The following is a 20,554-nucleotide window of genomic DNA, read 5'->3' as shown; positions in this document are numbered from 1 at the left end:
TTCTAAACTGAGTCTGGTAGGAGGGGCATAGAGGGAGGGGCCAGCCCACACTATTAAACTTTTAAAGTGCCAGTGGCTCCCAAAGGACCCGTCTATACCCTATGGTACTAAATGGACTCAAGTGTCCTCTAGGACTTAAGAGAAAGTGGATTATAACCTAGCAGATGATGATGATTACAGGGTATCATATGGTGTATTGCATGTAAAGTACCTTGTACCACACCTACTCTGCTGTAGGAATATACCTTTATATAAGGGAGAGTAACACTTGTACAGGCTTACCAGCGTATGAGCACACACGTAAAGGAATACTACCTTACCAATGCTTCCAGGAGTAACGTTAGGAGACATTTCTCTGATCCATCAGCTCATACGCCTGAGGTTATTGTTCATCTAGAATCTCCAATTCATACGATATGTTTCCCATCCATTGTTTTACATCGGTGCTGACATAGGACTTGCCGAGTGACTACATCTCCATTTATACTTCATGGTTAGTTACCAGTACAAGAGAGAGAGATATCTAAGTCTTATTATAATATTACATTTGTTATTGTGAGTGTTCTCAGGAGGGTGGACACAATGATTGTCTGAGACACAATATTATAAAGCCTTCATTAAAAGTTATGTTTTATTATACACACATTTACAATTAAGTGTCCCAGAGAGTCGTCTTCTCCTATTGTTTACAAGATAAATATTGTTACAGAAAATGTCACATTTCCATAATGTATTTTATTTCCAGCAGATGGACACACAAGCAGGAATATCTCAGAAGGACATCTAATGTTATCCCCGGATTGTGACATAAAAGATGACAGTAGACCGGGTTCTCCAGGAGATAACCCCATTACCCCAATTATACATCCAGCTCTATCAGCTGATCCCTCTGATCCTGGGAAATGTTCTCCTGATCACTCTGATATTGGTGCATCTGTTACAGCTCTGACAGTAGATACAGTGTTTCAGTGTTCTGTAGATGCCAAATGTTTTACGAAGAACACAAAGCCTAATAACCCATACACAGGTAAGGCAGGTGAGAGGCCACTGATATGTTCTGAGTGTGGGAAATGTTTTACATACAAATCACAACTTGTTATACATCAGAGAAGTCACACAGGTGAGAAGCCATTTTCTTGCTCTGAGTGTGGGAAATCTTATTTAACTAAATCACATCTTGTTATACATAACAGAAGTCACACAGGTGAGAAACCATTTCCATGTTCTGAGTGTGGGAAATGTTTTGCACACAAATCGCAACTTGCTACCCATCAGCAAAGTCACACAGGTGAGAAGGCATTTCCATGTTCTGAGTGCGGGAAATGTTTTGCACACAAATCAGTTCTTGTTAAACATCAGAGAAGTCACACAGGTGAGAAGCCATTTTCTTGCTCTGAGTGTGGGAAATGTTTTACACAGAAATCACATCTTGTTATACATCAGAGAAGTCACACAGGTGAGAAGCCATTTTCTTGCTCTGAGTGTGGGAAATCTTATTTAACTAAATCACATCTTGTTATACATAACAGAAGTCACACAGGTGAGAAACCATTTCCATGTTCTGAGTGTGGGAAATGTTTTGCACACAAATCGCAACTTGCTACCCATCAGCAAAGTCACACAGGTGAGAAGGCATTTCCATGTTCTGAGTGCGGGAAATGTTTTGCACACAAATCAGTTCTTGTTAAACATCAGAGAAGTCACACAGGTGAGAAGCCATTTTCTTGCTCTGAGTGTGGGAAATGTTTTACACAGAAATCACATCTTGTTATACATCAGAGAAGTCACACAGGTGAGAAGCCATTTCCATGTTCTGAGTGTGGGAAATGTTTTGCACTTAAATCATATCTTGTTAAACATCATAGAAGTCACACAGGTGAGAAGCCATTTTCTTGCTCTGAGTGCGGGAAAAGTTTTACCTGGAAATCCAAACTTGTTATACATCAGAGAAGTCACACAGGTGAGAAGCCATTTCCATGTTCTGAGTGTGGGAAATGTTGTGTAAGTAAATCACAACTTGTTAGACATCTGCGCAGTCACACAGGTGAGAAACCTTTTCCATGTTCTGAGTGTGGGAAATGTTTTGCATGTAAATCAGATCTTGTTATACATCAGAGAAGTCACACAGGTGAGAAGCCATTTCCATGTTCTGAGTGTGGTAAATGTTTTGCACTTAAATCATATCTTGTTAGACATAACAGAAGTCACACAGGTGAGAAGCCATTTTCTTGCGCTGAGTGCGGGAAATGTTTTACACAAGAATCAAATCTTCTTAGACATCAGCAAAGTCACACAGGTGAGAAACCATTTCTATACTCTGAGAAATAATTCCGCTCTTGTTGCACACATTAGACATCACTCAGGTGAGGAACCATTTTAATCTTCTGGAGTATACTTATCATTGCCATGCGTTGTTCTTCATGGTTCTTATCCTATCTCCTATGCTTTTTGCAATATACATGTTACCACTGGGTGAAATAATCAGATGTCATGCCATCATCTACCACTGCTATGCAGATGACCTGTCTTTGCTCTAGGTACTGAGAACCCAGTACCAATCCTAAATGGTTGTCTAGCTGAGCTCCAGGTGTGGGTGATGCCAGTTGGCTGTGATTCAGTCCTGGTGAAACAGGTCTTTAAGCTCACCAACAAAGGGCAGGGCTACAGTTCAGCTTTGCTACCAACCAGGCTTACGCTTGGGGGTTCAGAGTTACAAAATGCTGATCATGTGCGGAATCTTGGTGTCCTAGGTGGTGGAGTGACACTTAGATATCGGTATCTGCCACAATTAGATCCTCATTTGAGGAACATAGCCAGACTCCAGCACTTTATTCCCTCAGAAAATCTACCTACAGCAGGGGTGGGCAATTATTTCAGCTGGGGGGCCGCTTAACACTTCCAGCGAATATTCGAGGGCCACACACAAAATACTCAAAAAGAGTCCCCTTTTTACACATTACAGCAGACATCGTCCCCCTTTTTACACATTACAGCAGACAGCGCCCCCATTTTTACACATTACGGCAGACATCGTCCTCTTTTTACACATTACAGCAGACAGCGCCCCCGTTTTTACACATTACGGCAGACATTGTCCCCCTTTTTACACATTATGGCAGACTGCGTCCCCTTTTTACACATTACGGCAGACATCGTCCCCCTTTTTACACATTACAGCAGACAGATCCCCCGTTTTACACATTACGGCAGACATCGTCCCCTTTTTACACATTATGGCAGACATCGTCCCCTTTTTACACATTACAGCAGACAGCGCCCCCGTTTTTACACATTACGGCAGACATTGTCCCCCTTTTTACACATTACAGCAGACAGCGCCCCCGGGTACTAATGGTTCCCTGAAGGAGGTCTATTATTGGGATCCCGGTGCCCTCTGGAGGGGACTTTACTTCTAATCAACGGTTGTGCTGCCCGTGTCCAGTGTATGTATGTATGTATGTATGTATATATATATATATATATATATATATATATAAACACACACATATTATATATATATATATATATATATACAGTATATGTTTACAAATACTCACACACACACATATATATATATATATACACACACATATTATATATATATATATATATATATATATATATATATAAACAGACAATGTGACCCGGCACTCACAGCTCCTTGATAAGGCTTCCTTGGCTCACGGTGCCCTCCCTCGGGTGACGACCCGACAATACAGCGAAACAGACGGGCGGCACTCAGAGCATGTAATCAGGTGAAAGCGTGCAGTGAATTTATTATCATAAAGACATCAACGTTTCGGGGTCGCAGCCCCGTCGTCAGGATTAGTGTACATAAGCAAATAAAGTGTTTAAATACCTTAACTTCAGGAGGCACTCCTCCCACTCGTGGAGTCCACGCCGCCCGGATCCCGGTCGAGACGTCCCTCACTTCCGGAAGTGACGTAATGCCGGTCCGTCCAGCTGACGTGTTGCCAGTGAGGGGGAGATCGCCATGGTAACTGAGCACACAAATGAGAAAACAGCGTGAACTGAATTTACATAAGTAAAAAAAGTCAAAAAAAATAAAAAAAGTGATTACTTATACATTGCTTTTGATAGTACTAATAATCGTGTAGTGTGTAGGTAAAAAAATCATAAAAATACAAACAGCGTGTTACAAAACAGTGATCACAAACAAATATATACACATAGCAATGTATCGTGTGTAAAAATGAATAAATAAAGCATATCAGTAGATCTGTGACATTACTATAAGAACATGTTGAAAAGTTAATCTATAAAAATTCGTTAAAAAATAAGAGAGCACATATAAACTCTCTTCGTAATTAACCATGGTGCTATAATCATACAAACTTGTTGTCTGGAACTTGTGAATCAATCTGATCCATAGAGATGCTTATCAACAGTAAAAAATGTGAACAATGCGACTAAACAGAAACCTACTGTCTAGTGGAAATACATAAATAAAACAGAGTGTAAAAAAAAAAAAAAAACTCTGTGTTAATTAATCTACAGGAAACATCTCAAGTTCATATATTCATTTAAACCTTTCGGATAGATGGTGTTTAATCTGTGTATCCATCTGGATTCTAGTTGCAGTAGTTTCTTAGAACGATCACCTCCTCGTAGTGATTGGGGTACATGATCTATTATTTTGTACCTCAGCGTAGCCATGCCATGTTTGGCTTGGGCAAAGTGCCTGGCTACAGGTTGTTCACTGTCGCCTGTTTTAATGGCCTCCCGGATTGCATACCTATGTTGCGCCATACGTGTTTTAAACGTGCAATCCGTTTTGCCCACGTATGCTAGTCCACATGGGCAAATAATAAGGTATATGACAAATTTAGACTCGCAGGTAAGTGGATATTGTATGGTGAATGTCTTACCTGTATGTGGATGTCTAAATTTGTCACCCGGAGTAAGATAGCTGCAGGTTGTGCAGCCACTACAACGGAAACAACCCGATTTCCTACTGAGAAAGTGTCGTTTGTGCGTTTCAAAGTTAGATATGTCGGTTTTGACCACATAATCCCTAATACTTTTGTTTCTGGTATGACTGACAAGGAGTTTAGAGTCAAAGACTTCACCAAGATCCTTGTCCGATGCCACTATAGGCCACAGTTGTTTCATTTTTTTAGTGAGATGTGTACTACTGGTGTTATACTGTGTGACCCATGGAAATCTCCCAGACAGCGTTTTTTTCTCTTTAGGGACTAACAGTTGTTCCCGTGTGTATTCAAGAGCTTGTGTCCTGGCCCGTTGCAGCTCATTGAGTGGATAACCTCGCTCTTGAAATTTTTTTAACATCATATCAAGATCAAGATCTCTTTTTTCTGGTGTGTTATCAATGCGACACACCCTAAGAAACTGGGAAAAAGGTAAGCTACCTGTAGTTGATCTAGGGTGAAAACTATCGTGTTTGAGAAGGTTGTTTCTGTCTGTGGGTTTAACATAGAGTGACGTATTGATTCTGCCATTCTGTAGGGTAATCTGTACATCCAAAAAAGTAATTGTGTTTGGATGGGAGACAATGGTAAATTTAACCGGACTTGATGTCAAATTGTGTGTCCGTATCAATGTGTGTAATTGTTCCAATGGCCCTGTCCAGAAAATTAACACGTCATCAATGTACCTAGTGTATAACTTAAGATGACAATTGATGTATTGGTCTTGTAGAAATAAATCTTTTTCTACTTCCCACATGTAAATATTTGCAAAGGCTGGGGCTACCGCTGACCCCATCGCACAACCTGTGCGCTGGATGTAATATTTTTTATCATGTAAGAAGTAGTTATGTGTCAGAGTGTACCTGAGAAGTTGTAAGAAAAACTCAGTCTCTGGGCCTTTATACAGAGGATTATTGGTAATTAGGCGTCGTACCGCTAGTAATCCTGCTTCATGCGGTATGCATGTATATAGACTCGTGACGTCAATTGATGCTAGTATCGTATCTGGGGGAAGTGTATCAATCATCTGTAACATCCTTAGTAACGAGGATGTATCTTTTAAGTGAGTACTGGTTTGTTGGATGCAGGGTTGTAGAAAGGTATCACAGTAAACAGCCAACGGTTCACACAATGATCCCCTTGCCGAGATAATCGGCCGGCCGGGGGGCTTAATGGGGTCCTTGTGTATCTTTGGAATGCAATAGAAAATAGGTACAATGGGATTTTCTCTACTTAAGGCTTTAGATGTAGATGTAGAGATAATCCCCACAGAAACAGCTTCAGATAAAATGGTGTCTAATTCACGTTTAAAAATCTTAGTAGGATCATTCTGTAGACTTCCATATGTGTTAAGATCAGACAATAAACGTGTGCATTCAGTTTTATATACATCAGTATCAAGAACCACAATACCACCCCCTTTATCCGCACCCCTGATTATAATGTCCTGCCTTTTACTTAGTCCCTTCAGGGCAGTAAACTCGTCCTTGGACATATTAGGGTGTGGACAGAAATGGGGTTCTTCATCCAAATGTTCCATCATCCTGCTAAAAGTCCTGATGGAAGGATTAAGTGAGGTAGGTTCAAATGTAGATTTATTGAGTTTACTCACCTGAGAGGGGATTTCCCAGGAAGCCGTGTTGTTATATCCCGGTGGTTGTTTGTGAAAAAATTCCTTTAGTTTGAGGGATCTGGATAGTTTATAAGTCTCTATTTTCCATTGAAAAGGATCAATGGACTTGGTGGGGACAAATCCAAGTCCTTTGCTTAACACCTTAGTTTCCACAGGAGTTAGCAATTTTGTGGATAAATTGAATATCAATTGCGTCCCCTCCTCGGTGGCTTTGAGTTGTTCTTGGGTCCTCTTCTTCCTCCTCGTTTGTCCCCCTCTCCTCGTGAACGTGCTCCTCTGCCTGCGATGATGGCCCTGGTACGAACCCCTAAAGGGGCCTCTCCTGTCTGTTGTGTATTTGTGGGGGTCTCATCAATTTCGCTGGCTGATGTACTGGAATATGGTTGGCGTAGTTCACGGCGTCTGGCATATTGCTGTCTTGCTGGAGTAAATCTGGTGTTGCTGTTATAGAGCCATGAGTATACTCTATGTTGAGCATAATCTTGTTGCACTTTGATCAGTTTCTGTTTTTTAAACTTGATCAGATTGATCTTATATTGTTCAACTTCTCCTTCCAGTTTTATCATCCAGTCTGGCGGTGGGGAGAGTGGTATGGCATGCTCTGTGTTGAATGCTCCAATTTTTTGTTTGGTGATATTCATCTCCCGTGTAGCTTCTTCAATCACAAGGAGTAGTAGATCCATGGAGCATTTATTCAACACAGAGATCCATTTTCTGCAAAATGTCACATCATATCTCCCAATTGTGGGCATATTATGGATGCGAAATCCTCGTGGGATTTGCTTAGCCCTGAAGTAGTCTGACAGCGTCATGCCATGATAGAGATAATCGATTTCTCGTTTGCGTAATTTAAGTAAATCTCTATATAGATCATCACTTGAGGTTCCTGCCTCCGTTTCAAAAGCCGAGGTTTTAAAAAGAATATTCTCTGCTTCAGCCTCAGAGAAACTGAGTGTATCAGAGTTGTCACATTGCAAAAAGTGTGTAGCACCATCAGCTACTTGCTCATCCAGTGCAGCCATGTTACACTAATAGAATGTCCAGATAAAGTGCTGAGTGCTGTGCAAAATAGAATAAAGTGCAAATCCGCAACCTGTGCGTGTGTTGCGGGTGAAAAGAGTCCTCCTGAGCAAATGAAATATAGGATGTACGTGGTGCCCTGGTCGACAAATGGTTAACCCCTGCCAGGAACCAATTTGTAATGTAAACAGACAATGTGACCCGGCACTCACAGCTCCTTGATAAGGCTTCCTTGGCTCACGGTGCCCTCCCTCGGGTGACGACCCGACAATACAGCGAAACAGACGGGCGGCACTCAGAGCATGTAATCAGGTGAAAGCGTGCAGTGAATTTATTATCATAAAGACATCAACGTTTCGGGGTCGCAGCCCCGTCGTCAGGATTAGTGTACATAAGCAAATAAAGTGTTTAAATACCTTAACTTCAGGAGGCACTCCTCCCACTCGTGGAGTCCACGCCGCCCGGATCCCGGTCGAGACGTCCCTCACTTCCGGAAGTGACGTAATGCCGGTCCGTCCAGCTGACGTGTTGCCAGTGAGGGGGAGATCGCCATGGTAACTGAGCACACAAATGAGAAAACAGCGTGAACTGAATTTACATAAGTAAAAAAAGTCAAAAAAAATAAGAGGGAAAATCCCCTCTCAGGTGAGTAAACTCAATAAATCTACATTTGAACCTACCTCACTTAATCCTTCCATCAGGACTTTTAGCAGGATGATGGAACATTTGGATGAAGAACCCCATTTCTGTCCACACCCTAATATGTCCAAGGACGAGTTTACTGCCCTGAAGGGACTAAGTAAAAGGCAGGACATTATAATCAGGGGTGCGGATAAAGGGGGTGGTATTGTGGTTCTTGATACTGATGTATATAAAACTGAATGCACACGTTTATTGTCTGATCTTAACACATATGGAAGTCTACAGAATGATCCTACTAAGATTTTTAAACGTGAATTAGACACCATTTTATCTGAAGCTGTTTCTGTGGGGATTATCTCTACATCTACATCTAAAGCCTTAAGTAGAGAAAATCCCATTGTACCTATTTTCTATTGCATTCCAAAGATACACAAGGACCCCATTAAGCCCCCCGGCCGGCCGATTATCTCGGCAAGGGGATCATTGTGTGAACCGTTGGCTGTTTACTGTGATACCTTTCTACAACCCTGCATCCAACAAACCAGTACTCACTTAAAAGATACATCCTCGTTACTAAGGATGTTACAGATGATTGATACACTTCCCCCAGATACGATACTAGCATCAATTGACGTCACGAGTCTATATACATGCATACCGCATGAAGCAGGATTACTAGCGGTACGACGCCTAATTACCAATAATCCTCTGTATAAAGGCCCAGAGACTGAGTTTTTCTTACAACTTCTCAGGTACACTCTGACACATAACTACTTCTTACACGATAAAAAATATTACATCCAGCGCACAGGTTGTGCGATGGGGTCAGCGGTAGCCCCAGCCTTTGCAAATATTTACATGTGGGAAGTAGAAAAAGATTTATTTCTACAAGACCAATACATCAATTGTCATCTTAAGTTATACACTAGGTACATTGATGACGTGTTAATTTTCTGGACAGGGCCATTGGAACAATTACACACATTGATACGGACACACAATTTGACATCAAGTCCGGTTAAATTTACCATTGTCTCCCATCCAAACACAATTACTTTTTTGGATGTACAGATTACCCTACAGAATGGCAGAATCAATACGTCACTCTATGTTAAACCCACAGACAGAAACAACCTTCTCAAACACGATAGTTTTCACCCTAGATCAACTACAGGTAGCTTACCTTTTTCCCAGTTTCTTAGGGTGTGTCGCATTGATAACACACCAGAAAAAAGAGATCTTGATCTTGATATGATGTTAAAAAAATTTCAAGAGCGAGGTTATCCACTCAATGAGCTGCAACGGGCCAGGACACAAGCTCTTGAATACACACGGGAACAACTGTTAGTCCCTAAAGAGAAAAAAACGCTGTCTGGGAGATTTCCATGGGTCACACAGTATAACACCAGTAGTACACATCTCACTAAAAAAATGAAACAACTGTGGCCTATAGTGGCATCGGACAAGGATCTTGGTGAAGTCTTTGACTCTAAACTCCTTGTCAGTCATACCAGAAACAAAAGTATTAGGGATTATGTGGTCAAAACCGACATATCTAACTTTGAAACGCACAAACGACACTTTCTCAGTAGGAAATCGGGTTGTTTCCGTTGTAGTGGCTGCACAACCTGCAGCTATCTTACTCCGGGTGACAAATTTAGACATCCACATACAGGTAAGACATTCACCATACAATATCCACTTACCTGCGAGTCTAAATTTGTCATATACCTTATTATTTGCCCATGTGGACTAGCATACGTGGGCAAAACGGATTGCACGTTTAAAACACGTATGGCGCAACATAGGTATGCAATCCGGGAGGCCATTAAAACAGGCGACAGTGAACAACCTGTAGCCAGGCACTTTGCCCAAGCCAAACATGGCATGGCTACGCTGAGGTACAAAATAATAGATCATGTACCCCAATCACTACGAGGAGGTGATCGTTCTAAGAAACTACTGCAACTAGAATCCAGATGGATACACAGATTAAACACCATCTATCCGAAAGGTTTAAATGAATATATGAACTTGAGATGTTTCCTGTAGATTAATTAACACAGAGTTTTTTTTTTTTTTTTTTTTTTTTTACACTCTGTTTTATTTATGTATTTCCACTAGACAGTAGGTTTCTGTTTAGTCGCATTGTTCACATTTTTTACTGTTGATAAGCATCTCTATGGATCAGATTGATTCACAAGTTCCAGACAACAAGTTTGTATGATTATAGCACCATGGTTAATTACGAAGAGAGTTTATATGTGCTCTCTTATTTTTTAACGAATTTTTATAGATTAACTTTTCAACATGTTCTTATAGTAATGTCACAGATCTACTGATATGCTTTATTTATTCATTTTTACACACGATACATTGCTATGTGTATATATTTGTTTGTGATCACTGTTTTGTAACACGCTGTTTGTATTTTTATGATTTTTTTACCTACACACTACACGATTATTAGTACTATCAAAAGCAATGTATAAGTAATCACTTTTTTTATTTTTTTTGACTTTTTTTACTTATGTAAATTCAGTTCACGCTGTTTTCTCATTTGTGTGCTCAGTTACCATGGCGATCTCCCCCTCACTGGCAACACGTCAGCTGGACGGACCGGCATTACGTCACTTCCGGAAGTGAGGGACGTCTCGACCGGGATCCGGGCGGCGTGGACTCCACGAGTGGGAGGAGTGCCTCCTGAAGTTAAGGTATTTAAACACTTTATTTGCTTATGTACACTAATCCTGACGACGGGGCTGCGACCCCGAAACGTTGATGTCTTTATGATAATAAATTCACTGCACGCTTTCACCTGATTACATGCTCTGAGTGCCGCCCGTCTGTTTCGCTATATATATATATATATATATATATATATATATATATGTGTGTGTGTGTGTGTGTGTGTGTGTATATATATATATATATATAGTACACACAAAACACGTATACACATTACGTATACACATTACACATTACGTATACACACCAAGCCAACACGATATAGAGCCAAATATTCCAATTTAATAAATAGCATTATAAAAAAAAACTAAGAAAAAAAAAATACAGCCAGCTTACTTTTGTCTCTGCTGCTGGCAGGCTACAAGTGACACAAGGGATTGACATCCGTAAGTGACAGGAGAGTGAGAGCTCGTCCCTCCACTCATGCACCCTCCGCTGGCTCCACTTTCCACGCTTCTTTGCTCTGCAGCCTGCATGCCCAGTAAATGACTGAGCCGTAGGCTGCATGTTTACTCTCCATTGGACAGCTGAGCCGTTGTGGCTGTCCTTCACTTCTACGTGGTGCTGCGGCTGTAATTAGGTTGTCAGGGCAACCCATGGGGAGCGCAGCGCCGCAGATCGGAGGTCTGATCTGTGTGCGGGCGCAGGGAGCCCTTTTAGGAAGGGGGGGCCTGGGGTGCTTCCCCCCCCCCCCCCCCGCTCCCCCCTTAATCCGGCTCTGCGCCCAGTGCAATTGCTAACAGAGGAAATCCCGGTCAGCTCACCCTGTGACGTGACCGGGATTTCCTCAGCGGCGCCTCGTCTGAGAGCAGTGCAATGACAAGCAGCCTGTCGGGCCGCTTGTCATTGCACTCTAATGAGGCACAGCGGGCCAGGCACGATCGGTCGGCCCGCGGGCCGCCTGTTGCCCACCCCTAACCTACAGTCATACATGCACTTGTATCATCACACATAGACTACTGCAATGTCCTCTACCTGGGTCTCCCAGCAATAGAATTGCACCGCTTGTAGCTTGTACAGAATGCAGCAGCCAGGCTGCTACCTAACCAGCCCGTTCCTGCCACATAACACCCATTCTCTACTCCCTTCACCGGCTGCCTGTAAGATGGTGACTCTATTACATAATCTTACTGACTCTCCCAGCTGTACATGACCAGGGTCCATGGTACCAGAAGCAGCTTCTGCCTCCTTACTGCCCTGCTTTCTTACTTCCATCTGCAGATGAAGGACTGTTACCAGCAGTACCAAGAATCCCCAAGCAGTGCTGAGAGGTCAGGAGGAAGACAGGGTGGTGGCACTAGCGGGGGCTGCTGGAGGCACTGTCTGTGGGTAATATTGTCCCCAAGCAGCGCTAAGGTGTCAGAGGGGAGACAGGGCAGTGGCAGTAGTGGGGGGAGAAGGGGTGGTGACAATAGTGGGGGGATACAGGGCGGGTGGCAGTAGTGGGGGGAGACGGGGCGGGTGGCAGTAGTGGGGGGAGACGGGGCGGGTGGTAGTAGTGGGAGGAGACGTAGGGGGAGACGGGGCGGTGACAGTAGTGGGGGGATGTAGGGCGGGTGGCAGTAGTGGAGGGAGACAGGGTGGGTAGCAGTAGTGGGGTGAGACACATAGCGCTGGCAGTAGTGGGGGGAGACAGGGCGGATGGTCACAGTGCAGTACCAGGGGATGCTGGAGGCAGTAAAGAGGTGTATGGGTCCCGCACAGAACCAGTTGATAATTAGACCTAATGATGATTATGCTTCCTTATTTCTAATTAATCCCTTGTATGTGTTACTGTTATTTGCTGTGTCAGCCTATATGTGTGTTCTGTGTAATAATCCTGAAAGTAGTGCTGCCACCGATCTCATATCATTTGTAGTAACTTGGAAAAGATGAGATATGAGGTGCACTCTGGAAGCTTATAGGGGGTTAATCAGAGATGAACGCAGATGTGACATCACGCAGCCCCCGGAAAATGGTCCCGGCCCTTCTGTGCTTTAAAGGATATTTTATCCATGTTGTGCAGAGTAAAGTATTTTTTAAGTTTAAAATATAGAGAAAAATCTGTGTATTAAAGATATGAAATAAAGTTGTTTAAAAACAAAAGATTTCCGTTGAGTCTTTTTATGTGTCTGTGTATTATCTTATTTCCAGATAATTGTCGCTATGGTGACAGAAACAATTTCCTGTTAATGTGTCATTTGTATTGTTACTTTTGTGTCCAGCGAGTGGGCTCGGAAATGTTATCCTTTTCCTCGCAGCCCCAGTTGCTGGAGAAAATGAAGGAGGAGCTGTTAACGGGTCACGTTCCGCTTGAGTTGACAATTTTCTCACCAGCAGGTCTTTCCACCTCTGCAGACTTGTGTCCGGGAAGAGAGATACAACGTAGGCTTTAAACCTAGAATCGAGCACGGTGGCCAAAATGTAGTGCTCTGATTTCAACAGATTGACCACCCTTGAATCCTGGCAAAGCGAATGAAGGGCTCCATCCACAAGTATTTCCAGGGAAGACGTTAAGTCTGAGGGACTATGCACAGGCCCAAATGATAATTGTTTTATGATCCTTCTATGTATGAACCAACCGATAGAGGGAATAATCCGAAAGTGTTAATACCAAAGATTAGCTAATCTGGTTGGAGGTGCACCATTAAGCAAATTGCAATGACTGGTTAGGGGGTTTAGAAAAAACACTAGTGGGCTTATATCTAAAGAAGCCTTAATGTGTGGCACACTCTTATTTCTTTATGTTTCATGAATAAATTAAAATATAACTTTTGAATTATTTTTATTTAAGATAGATTTGTCAATAGGCATGATATAAGGCAATTGATTGTCAAATACAGAAGGTTGTGCTGCGCTCAGTCCTATTTGTGATGGTAATGTGCTCGCACCTTAGTGAAATAAAATTGTATCGTTTGTCAGATTGAAGAACAAACTAAGTACTAAACCTACGACCCTTATGAGTATTTGATTGTCAGCCTGGAAAGACAAAAAAATGAATGAAGGATATGAAATAGATTATATTATTATTCTCCTTTATTTATATGGCGCCACAAGGGTTCAGCAGCGCCCAATTACAGAGTACATAAATAAATAATCATACAGGAAAACAGCAACTTACAGTTGATGACCGTATAGGATAAGTACAGGGTAATTAAACATAGTTACATCAGCAGATGACACTGGAATAAGTATCAGGTGGCAGAAGACTGCTGGATTTGGTGCAGTTGAAGATTATTAAAGTAAGAAAAGGATAAGCACATGAGGGAAGAGGGCCCTGCTCCTGAGAGCTTACATTCTAAAGGGGAGGGGTAGACAGACAGGGGTGACACAGATGGTGTACATAGAGAGCGTACCTATGTACCAGCACTACCTATGTATGCATAGGCGTGTGCAGCACATTTTATTAGGTGGTGCACCGTCAGAGGGGATGTGTCTACACAACCTTTTGGGCGTGCTGACGGTCAACGCAATATAAAAATATAAAATATCCACCCTTGTACCAATCCTAATAAAGCAGATACATTGTCAGATGTTATGGTGTGCACCAAACACCCCTGATGGCGCTCACTGCAATTACACTGCTCCTCAGCCTGGTCTGGCTACCCCTCTCTTTCCCCTGCAAACTGCAGCAGCTTACTTACAAGTCAGTCACTCACTGACACTGACAGTCGCAGACTAGTACTGCTGCTGCTGCTGGAAAAACGAGTGTCGTGTCCATGCTGCTGCCGACCGCCGTATTGAATTTGTCTTCCTAAGAGGAACGCTGGCTGCATGCTGATCCTCATCAGTGGCTGACGTTGGCATAGCATAGGAGAGAGGTGTGTATGTGGCAGGTGTGATGCGTGGGCGTGCGAGCAGCCTGACTTAATCACATCACATCACGCTGTTTTTGTACATGGAGGTGGAGCCGGGAGTTTGAAAGCCGGTGGCAGTGGCACCCTTGATTAAACCAGGTGTCCGGTCAGTAATGTAGTCCTGACAAGGTGCAGTGCAGAGGGGACAGTAATCAGCCTGCGTGGCGATCGCTGCATCAGGCATGTGAGATCAGGGTGCCAGAAATTATGGGGTGCCTGTGCGCACCAGGCACCCCCCCTGCGCACACCGATGTATGTATGGGTATATGGGTAGAGCAATAATTGATATAAGCAAGTGAAATATAAAAACAGGGTTTTTTTAATCAAATTTATGAGATCCTTTCACAACGGGAGTTTGATCTCAGAAAAAAAACTGTTTTAATGCTGCGCCCTGCAGAGCGTTACTACTGCATACAACCTAAGTGCTCCCTGCAGAGCGTTACTACTGCATACAGCCTTAGTGCTCCCTGCAGAGCGTTACTGCATACAACCTAAGTGCTTCCTGCAGAGCGTTACTGCATACAAACTAAGTGCTCCCTGCAGAGCGTCACTACTGCATACAACCTAAGTGCTCCCTGCAGAGCGTTACTACTGCATACAGCCTTAGTGCTCCCTGCAGAGCGTTACTGCATACAACCTAAGTGCTTCCTGCAGAGTGTTACTACTGCATACAACCTAAGTGCTCCCTGCAGAGCGTTACTACTGCATACAACCTAAGTGCTCCCTGCAGAGCGTTACTACTGCATACAGCCTTAGTGCTCCCTGCAGAGCGTTACTGCATACAACCTAAGTGCTTCCTGCAGAGCGTTACTGCATACAAACTAAGTGCTCCCTGCAGAGCGTCACTACTGCATACAACCTAAGTGCTCCCTGCAGAGCGTTACTACTGCATACAGCCTTAGTGCTCCCTGCAGAGCATTACTGCATACAACCTAAGTGCTTCCTGCAGAGTGTTACTACTGCATACAACCTAAGTGCTCCCTGCAGAGCGTTACTACTGCATACAACCTAAGTGCTCCCTGCAGAGCGTTATTATTGCATACAACCTAAGTGCTACCTGCAGAGCGTTACTACTGCATACAACCTTAGTGCTCCCTGCAGAGCGTTACTGCATGCAACCTAAGTGCTCCCTGCAGAGCGTTATTACTGCATACAACCTTAGTGCTCCCTGCAGAGCGTTACTACTGTATACAACCTAAGTAGCCTTTTCTGGTAACCACTATGTCTTACAATGACCACTTTGTTACTACCCGTAGCGTATCACACGATAAGACAGTGTTACTACCTATAATGTATAACAGTGGGATCGTTCTCACAGGCACAAAGAAACATATATGTACAATTCAGCACATATGTAATAATATTGGTATTGAGAGGAAATGTTTTCCTATAACAAGTATATCATTGTAAAACCCTGTACCAGAGCAGAATCCTCAATCACATGTGTTACCCATTCAGTACATATATAAATTGATAACTGACCACATCACAAAGATCTGCACATGGAATAAAACAATATTGTTGGTAATAAAAGGTGTTCTCCTGTGACTGAGCATATCATGTGTAACCCTGTAACACAGCACAGTTCTCTAAGGCATGCATATCCAATTCTACACATTTGTATCACTTCTGTGACAATATTGTTATTGAGAAGGGATGTTCCCTGTAACAAGGTATACACTATGAAACCCTGTCACAGAGCGAGGTATACATTATATTATCCCAAGGTTAGTACATAGATAATATCCAGCTTTCTGCCTGTTTCATTCCAAAGGCCTGCTAAGTTGTCCCAACATGCATCTACACAATACTATTGCCAATCACTGAGTGACGCCTGATATAAATATAAATCAGTCAGATAACGAGTAGTAATCAGTGACTAGTAATGACGTGTGTATGCAATGAGTCCCCAAATCAGGAGAACCACCTTTCTGTATCTCCAGCACCCGCTACAGAAATATAACATCTGAAGAATTAATGAGGCTGGGGAGAGAGTAGCAGCCTGCAATAATGATAATATATGCTGTTATATAAACAGTGCTATAACCATTCTTCTGGTAAAGATCCTTCCTATGATACAAAAACTAGCTCTGGTGTATATAGGCTGTGTGAAGACACGGATTCTCTGATCACTCAGGTAAACAGTTTAGTAAAGTGGCAAATGCCCTTTATTGTAAATATACACACACAGTACACAATAACATTAACAATTGTAAGCCAGGATGGTATCTTATTTACTAAGTCCCCACAGTAGTATAGGACCACAGTCTCCTGATGTGACATGCCAGCAGTAGTTCTGTGTCCATAATGCATCCAGACACAATCCTTACTCAGCACACTGGTAGCGCTATCCTACTAGTAGCTTTCAGAAGCAATCCACCTCATTCCTCTCAGGTCAAAAACTCCACACTCTCTGTCCCAATAGCCTCTGTTCTCCTCAAACCTTTGTCCTACCGTAAGGCGACACCTTCTGGCTCTGTATTGGGTGGGTTACATTAAAGGGGCTGATTGCAGAACACTTTTAGATAGACCTACTTTCACATGTCCCGGCATGTCCTCTATCTAGGCCACAATAGATGTTAATTAAATGAACCTTAATTAATCTGATTGTGTAGCCAGGAATCCATTGTGTGGGGAAGAATGAGGGGGGTGTATGGACTGACATCTGAGACTGGCTGTATCTCCAACAGCAAACACACAGGTTATCTGATCAGTCACATGGGACGGGGACATTATTTTACAAACTATAACACAATAACCAATACATTCATATATATACATCTTCATATGCATTCTGTACAAAACATCAGGCTAGACATATTGGCCCTCATTCCGAGTTGATCGTAGAGAGACATCGCATCGCAAATGTGCAAAACCTAACTAACTGCGCAAATGCGTAACTACGCATGCGCGAGCTCAGCCGTGCGACACCGGTGCATAAATACGACTAAAAAAGCCACACGTTACTCACAAACTAAAATGATGAGTGGCGGAGGCAAGACTTCGCAATGGTCCGACATGGGCGTGAAAGTGGGCGTACAGTGTGGGAGTATGCAACTCGCAATGGGCGTGTTTTTCGCAATAAAACATTGTCGCTGTTAAAACTAACATAGGAATCCATAGCAAGCTTCATGCAGCAGCCGAGTAGGTCTGCAGTTACTCTACATCTGCGAAGTCCTGTTACAAGTGTGTATGCACTAATTAGCTGTTAATTGGAGAGCACATTAATCTGTTGGTCAATTACTTGTTAAATACTGCTCAGATGTAAGTTACCAAACAGCAATTGTCTGAACCCACATTACATGTTTATTCTACTCACATATAAATCTCACACACTGCCAAATAAGGTTGTTGTTTGTGTAAAAGTTGGTGTGTAAAATGTTTGTAAAGGGCAGGTTTTAATGTGTGTAAGACTACTAACTGCAAACAAGTTAATTTACACAAAATGTTAATTGCAAGCAGGAACATTTTACCAAAATAAACACACTCCCACATAATGCAGCATACACTTAATTTTGGCCACAAATGTTTGTTTGTTTTTTTTAATTTATGACAATGTTTTAAATGATATCCTGTTGACCATAGATACAACTAAAAAGTGTTATGTCAGTTTAATTAATATGGACATTAAAGTGTGGTGCAAGGCATACCTGTAGTATTTTTGAAGATGCAATTGTTTGATAAACTTGCAGATTGTTCCCTCGTTACACAAGTGTCTATATGCTTACATAATCTTCCTGGAACTAAGATTTACATAATGCATTACCTTGAATAAAGTGCACAATTGTTGGTAAAATATGATATGTTTATTACTGTAGTAATATTTGTAAACATCAAAACAACATGGCTACATGTGAGTATCACAGGCAGAGATGGACCAAGCAGCAAGCAGATGACACTGACACAAATGAGATATCAGAACTCAGTACTCGGCAAAATTCAGCTTCTGACAAACTGATAAATTTAACTAACACAATAAAATATTGCACACCCTGCCACACAAAAAAATTTAACAAACTGTGAAAGAATTCGGATCCACCACACAAACACATCAATACATAGCACACTAGTAAGAGGAAGATGGCTCTGTTGTTTCTGAAAATAAGCTCACAGGCTACAATACCTCCAAACATTAATAATACATTTCACTAAGAGGGAGTTAGCCATTCTGGACACACAAGCTAACTCCAAAATAACATAGAGGCAACATGAAAAACATGGTTGCTGCCCATCTGGAGAGACATCACTTTCTTTCTTTTTTTTCTCCCCGCCTGAGGCTCTTCTTCTTGGCTTGGTCTGTGGAGCGACCTTCGTTGGCCCTGCCCAGTGGGCTGTTCTTCCTGGGCAGGGGCAGGGGAGGGAGCCGATGTGGGTGGCTCTCTGCCACTGTGGGCAAGGGACACAGCGATGGCCTGGAGCCCTTGCAAGATGTTATTTGCAAGGCTTTGGAATGAGGAGGCAAGTTGTTCTTGGCCCTGCCTGATCTCTGCCAGACCTTGGCAGAGTTGAGCAACACCTTGCTCAACACTGGTTCGGTGCTCAGTGAGCCGGACAGCTATCTGGCTTACCTCCTGGATGACCCTGTCTTGAAATGCATTTAGGCTCTCACCATACCTATGTTATGATTCCAGGACTCCTGACCGGAGGAGATTTTATGACAAGGACCAGAGCGCTGGAATGGAATGCAGGTAACGGGAGCAGGGAAGACTAGTTGCCCCTGGCGCCCTAACTCTATTGTCTCACCCGTGCTATCGGAAATCCCCTGCGAGACTATGGTTTCTTGAGCCCCTGGCAGCCACGTTTGAAGGGCGGATTATGTCTGCCCAACTCCGGTGCCCCCCGGTCTTAGTGAGAGACAAAGGGAAATCCGAGGCAGGATGATAACAAGAGGACCTCTGACTGACAACAGGCCAGGGGCAACAAGCTAACTAACAAAAACAGAAGTATGTGCGGAAACCCACCAGGGAAAAGGACAACCAAAATCCACTTGTCCAATACTCCTACCCGGCACCGCCGGATACCAGAGTGGACCTGTGGAAGCGGAACCCTCCGCAAAATGCTCCAAAACACAAATAATAAATAATAAAGCGGACAAGCCGATACACACGGCAAGGCCGCGACTCACGAACACCACTGGGTGTTATACAGTGATTAGTCAGGACTCCAGAAATAAGATGACAAACTTCCGAGTTCAGGACTTCCGAATACTGGAATGACCGGATACAGCAAGACTGGAACAGACTCTCAGCAAACAGAAACAGCATGCAGGAAGCTATTACCGGCGTCTGTGAGAAGCCCTGGGAGTGTATTTAACAAGGAGTCCTCCAATCAGCTGCCAAAAGGCTGATTAGAATAAATGCCTTGCAGCTGCCTTGCTGCATGGCCAGAGAGCAGGAGAATACATTAACTCTTAAAGCCTAGCAATGGGGAACACGGTCCGCCAGTGGCGTCCCCGTTGCTAGGGTCCGTGCGACTCAGCGCGCCCGTCGTCCAGCGTTGCCAGGGAGCCGGCGGCTGTCCGCGTACGGCGTCCCTGGTTGCTAGGCGCCGGGCAGCACCGACGAGCGGACCCCGGTGCCTAACAGTACCCCCCCCCTTGAGGAGGGGTCAAGGAACCCCTAAAGCCAGGCTTCCAAGGAAACTCCCGAAAAAATGCCCTCTTGAGCCTTGGGGCATGAAGATCCTTATCCAGGACCCAGGACCTTTCCTCTGGACCATAACCTCTC

The 20,554-nt window shown here is 43.2% G+C and overlaps 1 protein-coding gene across 2 annotated transcripts in view; it reads left to right on the top strand.

The window, feature by feature from the left end:
* The window catches only part of LOC134984470 (oocyte zinc finger protein XlCOF6-like), a 161,842-nt gene that overhangs the window by 25,598 nt on the left and 115,690 nt on the right, over positions 1 to 20,554 (top strand). Inside the window, exon 5 of one of the 2 annotated variants that reach the window (XM_063950042.1) lies at positions 746 to 2,212. In XM_063950042.1, coding sequence (XP_063806112.1) covers positions 746 to 2,212 — 1,467 coding nt within the window. Of the gene's footprint in view, positions 1 to 745; positions 3,448 to 20,554 lie in introns of those variants that run through there. The other variant, XM_063950041.1, reaches the window with a different exon arrangement.

This window comes from Pseudophryne corroboree (genome assembly GCF_028390025.1).
Source record: "Pseudophryne corroboree isolate aPseCor3 chromosome 3 unlocalized genomic scaffold, aPseCor3.hap2 SUPER_3_unloc_57, whole genome shotgun sequence".
In the NCBI taxonomy this organism is placed as follows: domain Eukaryota; kingdom Metazoa; phylum Chordata; class Amphibia; order Anura; family Myobatrachidae; genus Pseudophryne; species Pseudophryne corroboree.
The sequence above is the reverse complement of the archived record's forward strand: the minus strand, read 5'-3'. Positions and strand labels throughout refer to the sequence as shown.